This window comes from Labrus bergylta, chromosome 6, assembly GCF_963930695.1.
Source record: "Labrus bergylta chromosome 6, fLabBer1.1, whole genome shotgun sequence".
NCBI classification, from domain to species: domain Eukaryota; kingdom Metazoa; phylum Chordata; class Actinopteri; order Labriformes; family Labridae; genus Labrus; species Labrus bergylta.
The window spans coordinates 30,220,553-30,233,127 of record NC_089200.1 but is presented as its reverse complement, the minus strand read 5'-3'; the positions used below and the strand labels follow the sequence as shown (position 1 = coordinate 30,233,127).

At 41.8% G+C, this 12,575-nt stretch overlaps 3 protein-coding genes across 10 annotated transcripts in view; 1 reads left to right on the top strand and 2 right to left on the bottom strand.

Annotated features, from left to right (window-relative positions):
• The window catches only part of fryl (furry homolog, like), a 70,889-nt gene extending 67,364 nt beyond the window's left edge, over window positions 1-3,525 (top strand). For all 8 annotated transcript variants that reach the window (XM_065956170.1, XM_065956175.1, XM_065956172.1 and 5 more), the window contains 2 exons: window positions 757-950; window positions 1,644-3,525. In XM_065956170.1, the coding sequence (XP_065812242.1) occupies window positions 757-950; window positions 1,644-1,884 (435 nt within the window). In that variant the 3' untranslated portion in view covers window positions 1,885-3,525. The remainder of the gene's footprint in view (window positions 1-756; window positions 951-1,643) is intronic.
• A 913-nt stretch (window positions 3,526-4,438) lies between these two features.
• Window positions 4,439-7,015, bottom strand: zar1 (zygote arrest 1). The gene is made up of 4 exons (XM_020632728.3): window positions 6,296-7,015; window positions 5,268-5,360; window positions 4,915-4,989; window positions 4,439-4,824 (listed from the first exon to the last, which is right to left on the bottom strand). The coding sequence occupies exons 1-4, from the start codon at window positions 6,989-6,991 to the stop codon at window positions 4,681-4,683; spliced, it is 1,008 nt and encodes a 335-aa protein (XP_020488384.2). The 5' UTR covers window positions 6,992-7,015; the 3' UTR covers window positions 4,439-4,680.
• A 110-nt stretch (window positions 7,016-7,125) lies between these two features.
• Window positions 7,126-10,889, bottom strand: slc10a4 (solute carrier family 10 member 4). Its single transcript, XM_020632632.3, has 3 exons — window positions 10,145-10,889; window positions 9,646-9,856; window positions 7,126-8,800 (listed from the first exon to the last, which is right to left on the bottom strand). Exons 1-3 carry the CDS (start codon window positions 10,672-10,674, stop codon window positions 8,276-8,278), a joined length of 1,266 nt encoding a protein of 421 aa, XP_020488288.2. The 5' UTR covers window positions 10,675-10,889; the 3' UTR covers window positions 7,126-8,275.
• Window positions 10,890-12,575: the final 1,686 nt, after the last annotated feature.

Below are 12,575 nucleotides of genomic sequence, written 5' to 3'. Positions count from 1 at the left end.
CTGTCAGGACTTCTTTCCACCATTTTGTTCCCATCCAGCTGTACTTTGTCCCTTACTGGTGACTTGCGGTTTATGTTCATCACATCTAACATCATATGTCTGACACATCCATGGAGATGAACATGAACACACAGTTTACTTATCAGAATCTGAGAGACTTTATTGATCTACATTGTTGTTTCCCACCGCTCGCCTTTTGGCTTCACATGCAGGCTTATCATCGGTAACATCAGGAGCTGGCTTCAGCAGGGATATAAGCTCTGCTGTTTTCTCAGTTGTCTCACCCCTTAGTAATATTGAGACGCTGTGGCAGCCTCTATCTCTCCCATCTCCTCTGTCAGAGAATCAAGAACAGACAAATGACATTATGCTGTAAGAGCACCGTTTCCTCCAGATTGCAGTCTCACTGTCTCTTTTCCCAGCCCCTTTAATTTAAAAGTTTAAAAGCTTCTCTCCACAATAAACAACGACACAGCACATGAATAAAGCACAGTTCTATTTTAAAACACAGACAGCCCATTGCTTCCCTTTTTAACTACAAACATTTAAAGCAGTAGAGCTGAATGTGTTCTGTGGTCGATACGTCTCTACTGCGTCCTGGTGAAGCTTTAATTAGATTAAAGTATTTAATGAAATTGAATAATTTCTCATATTGAGTGATGGGGTCAGCTGCTGCAGTTAATAATGTCTGTTCATATTGTACAAGTGTGCCATGATATTCAGTGTTACGATGTTGTTATGCCTCTGTCTCACAAGGTGACAAACATGTCTGAAGAACTCACCATCCTAGAGAGCTGTCTGAAGGAGGCAGAAACAGGAAATGATGGTCAGGAGGATGTGTGTATGTCAGACGCAGCGCAGACCAACACAGAGACGGCGATTCAATCACTGATAGAAAGCCTGAGAGCCAGAGACTTCAGCTCTGCCCTCTCTCAGGTCAAAATCTTCAGGTAAGATGAAAAGAAATCCGCAGACATACATCAACCACTTCTTCACTTCATAAGAAACGTCCACAAATGTTTGAATTAACTAAGCAGAAAACCCCAATCAAAAGCTATAGTAAAGCAAGGAGTTATTTTATGAAGAAATGGCATTTAACAATATGTCTCGTTTTAATTTGTAATAACATGCATACCATTACAATTTGACACTGATTAGGATTTACATCCTTTGGATGAAAGGCCAAACCATTTTAATAGGGGGCTTTTTTAATGATCTACTTTCAGACAAATCTTGTTGTCGTTTTTTTTGCAATGACTTCTCCTTTTTAAAAAACGGACTGCTGTAATAATATACTGGTAAATACAATTCTACTGGCCATTTCATTTTCAACATCCCAAAACCTAATGCAGCTCTGAGAGTAAAACTGTTTTTGAAAGGTAGATTTTAAACTTTTCCTTGATATCAAAAAGCTGTTATGACATGTGTCTAATTCTGCTCAGATGTTGGTTAATGTTTAGAATGGTGCTCTAAGCTTTTCTCCAGTGCAATAGTGCAATGCATGCTGATTGATATGAACGATGACACTCATTTTCCAGAAAATAAACAAAGCAAAAAAAAAAGTCAAACAAAATGAATATCACACACATGTTCATTCCACTGCTGGAAATGTGTAGTCAGCTCACCCTCCTTTATCCGATCAGGTCTTTGTGGCCCGACGACATCTTCGGTAACGAGACAGACGATGCAGTCCAGACCCTCCTGCACATCTACTTCCGTCACCAGACGCTGGGTCAGACGGGCTGCCTGGCAGTGGTTGGCCCCAGCAGGGACCTGTCTCAGGCCAGCACCCGCCTCATGGAGCTCAACCTGCAGATCCGAGAGGCTCTGAGCCAGGCTCAGGCCTGCCAGACCCACACCACCATGGTCAGCACGGGACTGTGAAGCTGTGGTACTGCAGGCTGCAGACCTGGACTAGACTGGACACAAATACCCCCCTTGCTCTACACAGACCTCACCTCAGCTGTAGAGAGAGGGTAGACAGTGAGGGGCATCAGAGGAGGACAAGAAAGACTCCACCTACAGTATAAAGGGCTAAAGGATGTGTGGGAATAACTGTGACTCTTAACATATATTATTACATGTATGAATGCTTAAAGCTAACATCTTTTCCCAGACGAAGCCAACCTGCAAAATTCAGTTGCAATAAGTCATGTGGTGGTGTGTTTGGAAAAGAAGACAGGGCGCCGTGTTTTTTTTTTCCTATTGTTTTTTATTTTTGTTTTTGCTGGATCTGACCCGATTGGTCCATCGCATTGAGCAGTGGTCTCCTCGGGTCCTGGGCTGAAAGCCTGCATCGGAGCTTGTAAGACCAGTCCAGAGGTGGTGTTGATTGTGTGAGGATGCACCTTCAAGATTCATAAGCAAACACAGGAAAAAAAAAGTTTTGAAAAGCATGCTTGAAAGAGAGAAGCACTGCAAGAATATTTTTTTGAGAAATGTATTTTTTATTAGAGCTAACATCCTAGGTTGTAAATGTTAGGATATTTAACATGTAACCCTGTGGGAAGCCTTCAGGGAGTGTAAAAAGAGAAATATATCTGTTTATTGATCTGATTTGAGAGGAGAGTCCCTTGAACAGGTCTTCACGCAAATCTCACTCTTTAACCAAATAAGTAGCTGCCTTTAGACTGTGTGATATATATTGGATATTCTGGTATATACGCTCACACACATGCATATAATTGCACATGAGTGCAGACTGGCTACAAATCATTATGGAAACATAACTTATTTTACTCTGTATATATTTTAGAAAATGTATAGTGTAAAACCAGTATTTTTCCCTTGTACTTTTGTGTAATGCACTGTTCATCCGGGTAGGATGTCTGTATAAAGCTAACAAGATGAGAGAAAGCCAAGACCAGGTCTGAGTCTTTAATGATCCGCTCCACCTTTTTTCATTCAATCACACAAACTTCAAAATTTCCCAAAGGCTGCCTTGGTTGGTGCTGGTTGTGGTCTTGCAAAAAGCAGGGTCAGGGCACATCTGGGACAGGCCACCAGCGCAAGTAATGTTGATGGCATGGGAGATCTGATGTAGCCGCCATCTCCTGTTGGACCACAACAACAATCCACCCAAGCCATATGCATTCCCTCTCTCCACTGTGATCTTTGTTTGTCTCTTCTGCATCAGCTCTGCTTAAATGAAGGGGAGAATAAGGTTTGTGTTTGTCCATGTAGGTTGATCACATTTGCAAAGCAGTTTTCCTGTTTCATTGAAGCTTTGCTCTGCTTTCAGAATGGCCCTACTTGCTGCTGTGACTGCAGGACATGAACCTTGATCTGAACGCTTTCTGGAAACTTGTCATGGCACATTGTAACAGTCACTGTACTCATTCCTCAGAGAGCTTTTTTTTCCTGCTTGTCTGGTACATTTGAATGCTGTTCTTAATTATTTAATGAATATATTATTTACCTGGAAGATGTTTTAATGTAGAGGTGCATTATACATTTTTTTTTTTCTTGTTCACTCACATACCAGCCTTCTCTCTGGATAAATAAAAGCCTAATCATACAGAACAAGCTCTGTCTCTTGTTGCCATAATTTTAATCAACTGTAAACTCTTAAGATTTGGATTGTAGAGTAAAACTAGCAGCATTAGACCTTCTGATGCATGTGACTCCTGATTTGGCAAAGCAGATACATAAGGTATGAGAACTGCAATCATCCCCAAAATGTTATTCTGGGCCTTAACACATAACTAATTGAGTATGTAGAAAATGTGTTTAGATGCTTCAGCCAGCAGCTGTGAAAAGGGGTGCAATATATTCTGTTCACAGTACATTTGCAATGTATTGAGTATGCTTCTATTGCGCCAGTTCACTTTTCACCAACTAGTGACTTTCCCTTTAAGTCATAGGGGGTAAGCAATTCCCTCGGCTCTTTGTCGTGCCCTCAATATGTCAAATAGCCTGATAAGAGAAAGCCCAAGCCACTTCCAGAGGAGAGTGTGGTCACACACCACTTTTTTTGCATTTAAAGCTATGGACACAGAATTGGCCTGTTCTGAGCAATGCTGAAATAAAAGTAGTTTATTGGCATAAAATACAGGATTGGAGTAGATTGACCAAGAAAGTTTGGGGTACTCTGAGACTTTTTAAATACATTCAACTGTTCCTTTCAGTTTGGTGTCAATTCACAGGTTATAAGAAAAAACATGAAACAAATAATTAATTCATATTTGATCTCTACTTTTTTGTGGAATATGCCTGCTTGGTCCTCACCTAAAATAAGCTTCTACTCCAAAACAATGAAGTATTTTATCTTGGGCTTTTCCTGCAATTGGACACAGTTGGTAAAAAGGACCACATCAAGCTGTAATATCAGTTAATGTCTTAAAGGTTGACCAACAACTCAATTAAGTTGAACCACTGGTATTGAGTCAACTTTACTCCATCTCAGTGAGTGAAAGGAAAAACACTGGACCATTGGGAGTGAATAAAGCACTTCAGTAGAGTGCACAATAGCCATTTATTACATTGTTCGGTGTGTGGTGCTTACCAATAATTTCGTCAACACAAAACAGGCATGAAATAAAGTTTTGAACATCAAATATCTATTTAGCATCCACAATGCCATTTTTGGTCTATCTGTAAATATTGGGGCACAGGGTTTGAGATGCCCCGTCCAGGACCTGGACTGATGTGCAACAGGTTCGAGATGAGCCGAGACGTCTCCTAGATGATGTATTTGAAGCTGAATGTGCTATCACAAGAGAGACGTTTGCCTTTGCATCTGCCGCACAAGTCCTGTCTGTGGGGCCGTTTGGGGTCGACGTGGCGTTGTGTTAGTGCACAGGAACAGCGCGCTTTGTTGCAAGTCTGAGATAGAAAAACAAAACAAGGAAAAAACGTCTTTGAAGTAACCTTGACACAAGCAGCTATAAATGGAGAAAGTTAGAAGGTGCTTACGTGACATGTGATGTCCTCAACACGATATGGGTTGAATTCTTTTTGGCATTTTCTACAGTACTGTTTGAAGTAGACCTGCAACACAACAAGTTTCAATTAGTACAAGGTATGAAATGGTCCAGTCAGATTACACAGCCATCTCAAAAGGCTAGAGATGAATATAAAAGTACAAAGTAAAAACTAGTTTCTTTTAAACATTATCCATTAAGATGCTGCTGTTAAACTCCTACAGTCCCTGTTTCTATATGATATCTCAATTGCCCCCCCGATTTACAGAAATTGGAAAATTACTTTAATATACGTTACTTTACCATAACAACAACAATAACATGCGAGTAAATGAAATGGCTCACCTTGTTAGTGCCCTGAACACACCACACATAAGCACTCTCCCAACGCAGATTGCATGCGCCGCAGTGATAATATCCATACTTCTGTTCCAGAAACTATAGTGGGAAAAAGAGAAGATGTCAGTGTGAGTCTTTTCTATCCTCACCAAATAGTACTTTGAACTGGAGCGCAAATAACCACAAGTAATAATTCACAAGGAATTCTTCAACCCAATCATCCCAATTACTGGAGTATGGGGCATGTTTTCTAACACAGTCATTAACCAGCCCTTGTGTAATTCAACCAATTGGACAGTATCTTGATTTTATAACTTCACTTTCATTGACTTCCTTTTAGACATTATGGATACAGATGAGCCTATAGTATTCAAAGTTTTGGCAGTAATCATATGGTCAGCCTAAATGCTAGCCCTGGATAACATATTGTGTTGGAACTAACAGTAAGGGTTTTCTTAGAAACATACACTCAGAATTGCCTTGTCGTCAAATTTAGTGAATTTGAATGCAATTCATAGAAATGATTAACTAGTCACCAGATGATAATGTTATTGCAGAGCATTTTAAAATTAGCCTAGCTTTCCTGCTAGCTCCATCTTTCAGTTTTGTTTCCCTTAAATTAACTTCAAATGTTTATTAGGTTAACAGTTTAAAACTCTTGCTTTCATTTAACAGTTGTTCCACAAGACTTCCTAAATATTTGTTTCCTGGAGTTTAAGACCTGGTTACAGGTTTGTATATTCAGATTTATTTTGGGCCGTTTTGGTGACAGGGCAGCAGATAACCTGGAGCAGGAAAACGCGGGAGTGTGGGTACTAAAGCGCGGGAAGACCAAGCGATGTGACGCAACCATTTTCAGTTGCAGTTGAAATAAAACATTTCTGAACTGGAACTGAAAATAAAATAAAAATAGTAGGCCAACACATGCGGTGTGTGGAAATCATAGACTTCAAAAGTCGTATCAAAGATTTTATTACATGTTTTTATGGTAAGTTCACAGCTGCCCATCAAGAACACTTGTAGGCCTAACTCACCTGAAAGCGGACGCGCGCATTGACCTTTGACCCCTCTGTAGTTGTAGTTGGCTGCAGGTGCTCCCTCTCCACCTGTTGTTTGGTCTTCTTGAGCTGGTCGGAGAGCTTTCCGGTCTTCCCTTCCTCATCTGCCCGGTTGTCTTCGCTCTTCCTCCCGGTTTGCTGAGGCGGCTCACCGGGCGGCTCCTCCACACCGCCACACGAAGCCTCTTTGTTGTTGTTGTTGTTGTTGTTGTTGTTGTTTTCATCAACCAGGAAGGAGGTGAAGCTTCTGAACGCGATGGGGGAATACACAGCCAGGGTTCGAGGGTACCGCACACCGGCCGCTGTCTTCGGGCTCCCGGGCGTCGCGGGCTCCTCCGGCCGCCTACTGCGCCGGAAGTCCCGCTTCATGGCGAGGAGGGTCCTCGGGCCGATGGAGCACTGCACCTGTGCGTCTCTCTTGGGGTTCACCTGCACCGCCACATCTTTAGTGTTGGCCTTCCGGAGCCTCGGGGTGAGTTTGGGGTTGATCTGTGATAGGATGGATTTGAGCTGTGCGCGCTGGTGGTTGTTAAAGGCGTCTGAAGAGTCCCCATAGTGGGAGAGGTAACTTTTATACTTCCACCCGGCGTCTTTTGTCCGGGGGTATCTGCTCATGTAAGGGTTGTAAGATGAATAGAAATAGCTGTCGACTGGCTCGTCATACGTTGCCATTTTGTTCAACCAACCATGCTCAGCAGGTGTAGCTATTTAAGTAGATTGGGCAACGCGAGTGCGCCATTACGCATGATTGTGGTCAGGTGTTCCTCTTTTCTCCCCCCCAAAATAACACACACGTGACAACTCTATACGTTCTAGCTAAGTTTTTCCATATTTTATTCTCTTGATATATTTGTTTCTAATATACACATATTGTACAGTTTGTTCAGACTGTTAGTTCTGTCTACGGAGCACAGATGCTGGATTAGCGCAGCGATGAATAATGTGATATGTTTGTCTTTAGTCTCTCCCACACACACACACACACACACACACACACACACACACACACACACAGTTTTACACACTGTCAGTCTGGTTCACAAATTAGCTGATGTAAGTAGCTCTAAAGGTAAAACAGCAATGTATTAAAACATTATGATTCATTCTGGTAAGAGATGTTCTGATACATTTTTTTTCACTCCTGATATACCCAACATATGATTTCTGATGAATGATATTAGTAAATCAATCTGTGAATAAATAATAGCCCTGTTTGTTTTTCTCTCTCTCTCTCCTGTGTCTGTCTTTATTCTGTAATGCTTTAATAGTTTATTTACCAGGTATGTTTGTTTTGAAAAAGACCGGCCTCTCGCAGAAAGAACTTCATTTCAAATGAACACAGACGTAATTAGTGGCCTAGAATTACGCAGAGCAACCAGGAACAAACTGGCTAACTTTAACAGCAGCTCAGTTCACCCTTCTTTAGAAGCTGTATCAACCAAAGCGTGGAAAAGTCCCCTTTTTAAACATGCTGTTACTCTATCTTAAGTTACTCTTTAGTGCTTCTTCCCACTTTTAAAACAGTTGTTGCTCGCTATAAATCATCCAGAGAATTGAACCATCCTTGGTGAAAGCATCTGTTGTGTCGTCTTCTGGTCTTGATTAGTGAAGAAGTCATTTCTGGTGATACAGGTCGTCATCTTTCCACAGCTAATAAATTACAGTATAGACTTGATGCATAAACTGGTGATGTCTCAGTTTCTAAATCCCAGAGGATTAGATTTTATGATTTAAATCCCACCTATCTGAGGCATTTATGGTACTGTTATCAGAACATCTCTTAATATGATTTTTGAATGTCTTTGTCCAACCAAATGAATGAAGCTTATGACATTGCAGATGAACAATCTGTGATTCCCTCTATAGTCCTGTGATTCAGTTTTCCTATATGAATAGTTGATCCACATGTAGGTCTCGTTCTGCCCCTGTAGGGAACAGATTTGTATGATTTGTACATTAAACAGGGGTTGGATCAGGAGGACAGGGGTCCAACATGATGGTGTTTGGGTCACTCACTGTCACAGCACCGTAAGACGAGTCAAAGTCGTCATCCTCAAACCTCTGATATGTGATATCTGTGTCTTCGTTGTTCCTCATGGGGTCTGGTTTGTGCAGGACCTTCTTCCTGTACATCCTGTAGGCCAGGATGAAGATGCCTGCCTCGGCTGCTTGGAACAGAGCATACAGCAGGGGGAACATGTACATCCCTCCCATCAGCTGAGGGGGGAAGGCCAGCTTCAGGATGGCGGTGCACAGCTGCACGTTCTGGCATCCGGTTTCCAGAGAGACGGCCCTGCGGCAGTTTGGTGGCAGGTCGAAGAGGACGGCCAGGCCATAGCCTGCTGCGTAGCCACAGAGAGGCATCAGGATGGCCACCACATAGACGGAGGGCGGGATGGTGGACAAGAGCTCAGGTCCCAGCATTGCTCCGGTGAGGATAAAGAGCATCACAAGAGTAATCAGCAGAGACCACAGAGACGCCTGGAAAAAAACACAGAATCAAGGTATATCATAACTTGTTAAATAAGTTCTACTTTACCTGAACTTACATTATTAACTTCTTAATATATAAATGTTTGCCAAATGACAAGAAAAAGTGTTTTTTATATTGAGAAAAAAGGTCAGGCATGAGACAAGATGTTCATATATTGAAAGAAAAGGTCAGGCATAAGAAAAGATTGGGGGGGAAATAGGGGGCAATACTCTTCAAATGTTTTCATTTAATGAATAGTATCAAAATGTCCAGAATAAGCTCAACAGCAGTGAGGAACAAGAGAAAGGTCATTATCAATATTAAAATTGGAAATTCAACTTTTCTCAAAATGCAAAAAATAAAAGAAATCTCTGCTCAGATTATTTTTTCTAAAGCCTTGACATAACATTAACAGTTTCATTATAAATGTCTAAACTCTAACTTTAATATAGAAATGCAAAATATAAACGAAACCTTCCTTGTTTCTTGATTAAATGTCTGGCACTCACACTTCATTTGTTCTGTGGAAAAGAACAACTTTGACTTTAACAGAGCACTTTAATCCATATCAGAACATCTTTCTTATTAACGTCTCTGTATACTGTCACTGATGTGTCTCTCCCTCAAGTGACGCTTTTATCAGAAATGAAAGGGAGGAGCTCTTTCGGACACAGTGCCTCTGATGTCACTTTTACTGCGGTCAGCATTTGTGTCAGGGGAACAAAATTACGCAGTGCGCTTTTGCGCAAAGGTTCTCCTTTGTAGAATGTACTTGTGATCAAAATGACACAAAGCTGAATACAACTATTGCATGTATTGGAATGGTAACTTCGAGAACGTCTTCTTAATTTACCTTTAAAACAATATCCGCCACACGCGAGTAGCGATACCTCAGCATCACCCCTAAACCAATCGGGATGAGAGTGCTGCAGAGGGTCAGGATGATGGCCCCGAAGGGCATGAGGTTAACCACAGGTGTGTTGATCCAGGCCCGGCTGTAGATCCACAGACACAGTGGCATCAGCACGAGTGCCAGCAGAGTGGAAGATATGGTCATGACGATGCTGAAAGTGGAGAGCAAAGACGTTAGAGCCGTATCAAGTGGATGTTGGACACATGGTGGGAGTGTTTTGGTAAACTCTGACAAACGTATCGCTTTGACCTGACAAAATGATTTGTCATTAAGTCATCATTAAGTATTTTTGTCGTGTGAAAAGTTGTCCAAATTCCCCGTTATTTCCTTGCGTAATGTGCTGAATATTACGCGCAAAACGCAAATCAACCTGTTCAACTTTTTACAGATTTGCTTAATCAATCACTAGTTTTCTTTTTTAGATGAGTAAAGTGTATACCTTAGATTCATCTCTCCGTGCACCAACAGGGACATGATATTTGATAAGTTTCCTCCCGGGCAGCAACCACACAGGAGCACAGCCATCGCTGCCACATCATCCAGAGAGAAGGCTAAAGCCAACAGAAAGGCCACCAAAGGCATGATAACAAACTGACACACCAGAGCCAGTAGAACCCCGATGGGTCTGCGAATATGTTCACCAAGCTGGCTCACGTCCACTGTGCAGCCCAGTCCCAGCATAGTAAAGCAAAGCACGAGTCCCACAAACACATTGATTCCGTGACTGAGGGGGGAATCCCAAAAGGCGGGCACCAGGTGCGGGGATTCCGTCGGCGGAGCGGCCATAAACTCAGCTCCAGCGGCAGTCCTGAATGCGCTGCCTTCAAGAAAGAAGGCACCACTGCCCAATAATCCAGCCATGGCAGTGTCCTCAGGAGAATCCACAACCTGCTTCAAAGTGTCCAACAAAAGAAAGTCTTTTAAATCAACGCTTCGTGAGTCGCCGCCCAAAAGGCTAGAGTTCTTCATGTCGCAACAGGAGGACAGAGACTTGTGCGTAAAAAGAATCCTCCAGTGGCGCGCTGTCACCAATAAAAAGCTGCGGAGGGATTAGTGGACTGAGGATGTGGTGGTGCCATGGCACTGATAGTCTTAAAGAGACTCACCGAGTCAGACTGGTGCCACCGATTGGCTCCCTGTTAGACGCACATCGCCGGAGGGAGTCTGCACACAGTCTGAAGCTTCAGTGAGAGCGGCTGGGCCAATCAATAACACACAGGCTGCCCTTTTATGGCGCGCTCCGCTCCATATTGGGGAAAGGTCTCAAAAAGATCAATCAAATTATTACATATCGACAGATTTCCATTTGTGAAATTAAACTAAGCTCCATTGATGTTTTTTTTTCTGTCAAGTTTTCTGTAGAATTAGGAAACTCATCAATTCAACTAAACGAAGCTGTAGTGGAGACCGCTGTTTATCGAGGTGCCAACATGAATGAAGATTGTGCTGGTCTTTATACTCGTGCAGCAAACTGTGGAAATCTGCCTGTGCGGTTCTTTTGTTCACGCTGCTGTTTCTTTTCTGAAATGTGTCCTTTGTGCATGAATCTATACTGTGCAGGTCTCATGTCTGGTTTCATTTCAATATGGGTTGTTATAATAGTTAAACAGTCGAAACAATATTAAGCACGACATCATCTCAAAGTCTCAGCTGCTGCTGTACATACTAGAGGACTTTACAGAAGAAGCCACAAGTAAAGGATGAAAATGCTCCAACAATAAGGTGAAGCCTCATGTCTATATGTTACTGAATATTACTCATCCTTTTTTATATTCTTACCAAAGCTGCTCAGGATGAATTCAGTCTTTATATTAATCATGGGCTCTTTCACGTTTTACTTAAACCTAGTATTTTATGATTACATGTTTAAATCTACAAAACATGTTCAGTATTAGTGGATGATTGAGTAACTAATAACTCTTTCCACAAGTGGAAGTGTACATACGTACATACATATGTACATATGTTTGATTTTTAACTTCTTGTTATTTTTGATAATTATATTCCTGTTTCTTGAGCTGTCCCCATGGGGGATCAATAAAGTTTATCTTTATTGTATTTAAATGACATAAAAAATGTTCTAACATATACACGCTATAGGAACATGCAGTACAGTATGCATGTTCTTACTTAACCCTGTTGCATTTAACTCTCAGATGCAGAACAGATCTCACTGCTGACTTTTGATTCAGTTTCTGTTTGACATTCAATTTTACAAACCTGCTGTCAATCCATTAGTTTAAAAAAAATAAATCATCCCAACGGTAATAACATTACATTTGACTTTGAGTAGATTAGACAACATGAGCTATATTTCTAAGTTATTGTGGTCAGCATCATCAGTAGACTATGATGCCACTGTGTGTTGAGGGTCTAACACAGGGACACATGAAGGGAACGTGCTCTCTCTGTGTGTCTGCAGCTCACAGAAGAGGATGCTCTAAATGGATCTTCTGTATATGACACACGGGATGAATGCACCGACGTCACTCGTCTTCAGGGGCACTGAGGCTGGAGTGGGACGGGGACGGCTTGCAGCAGTCGGTGACTCAGGCTTTCGTCTATCTCCTCCCCTTCCTGGAGACTCTCTGTGTCCCCCATTAACCAACGGGTGACTCCAGGTACGTAATGCTACAGTTGACTGCGTGAAGAATACAGAATGAGTCACCTTCTCCTCAAAAGCTGTAAAGTGTGCGGACACTTTTTGGACCCTGTCTTTGCATTCAAGAATGTTAAAGATTCAACAATGTCTATTAATGTGTGGATAGTCTTCTACTACTGAGTAAACAATCCTGCTTTTTACAACTGTCTAAGTAAATAATTTAGATTTGTCTTAACTTTGAGAATTCTAAATTAGACCTCAATCTTAA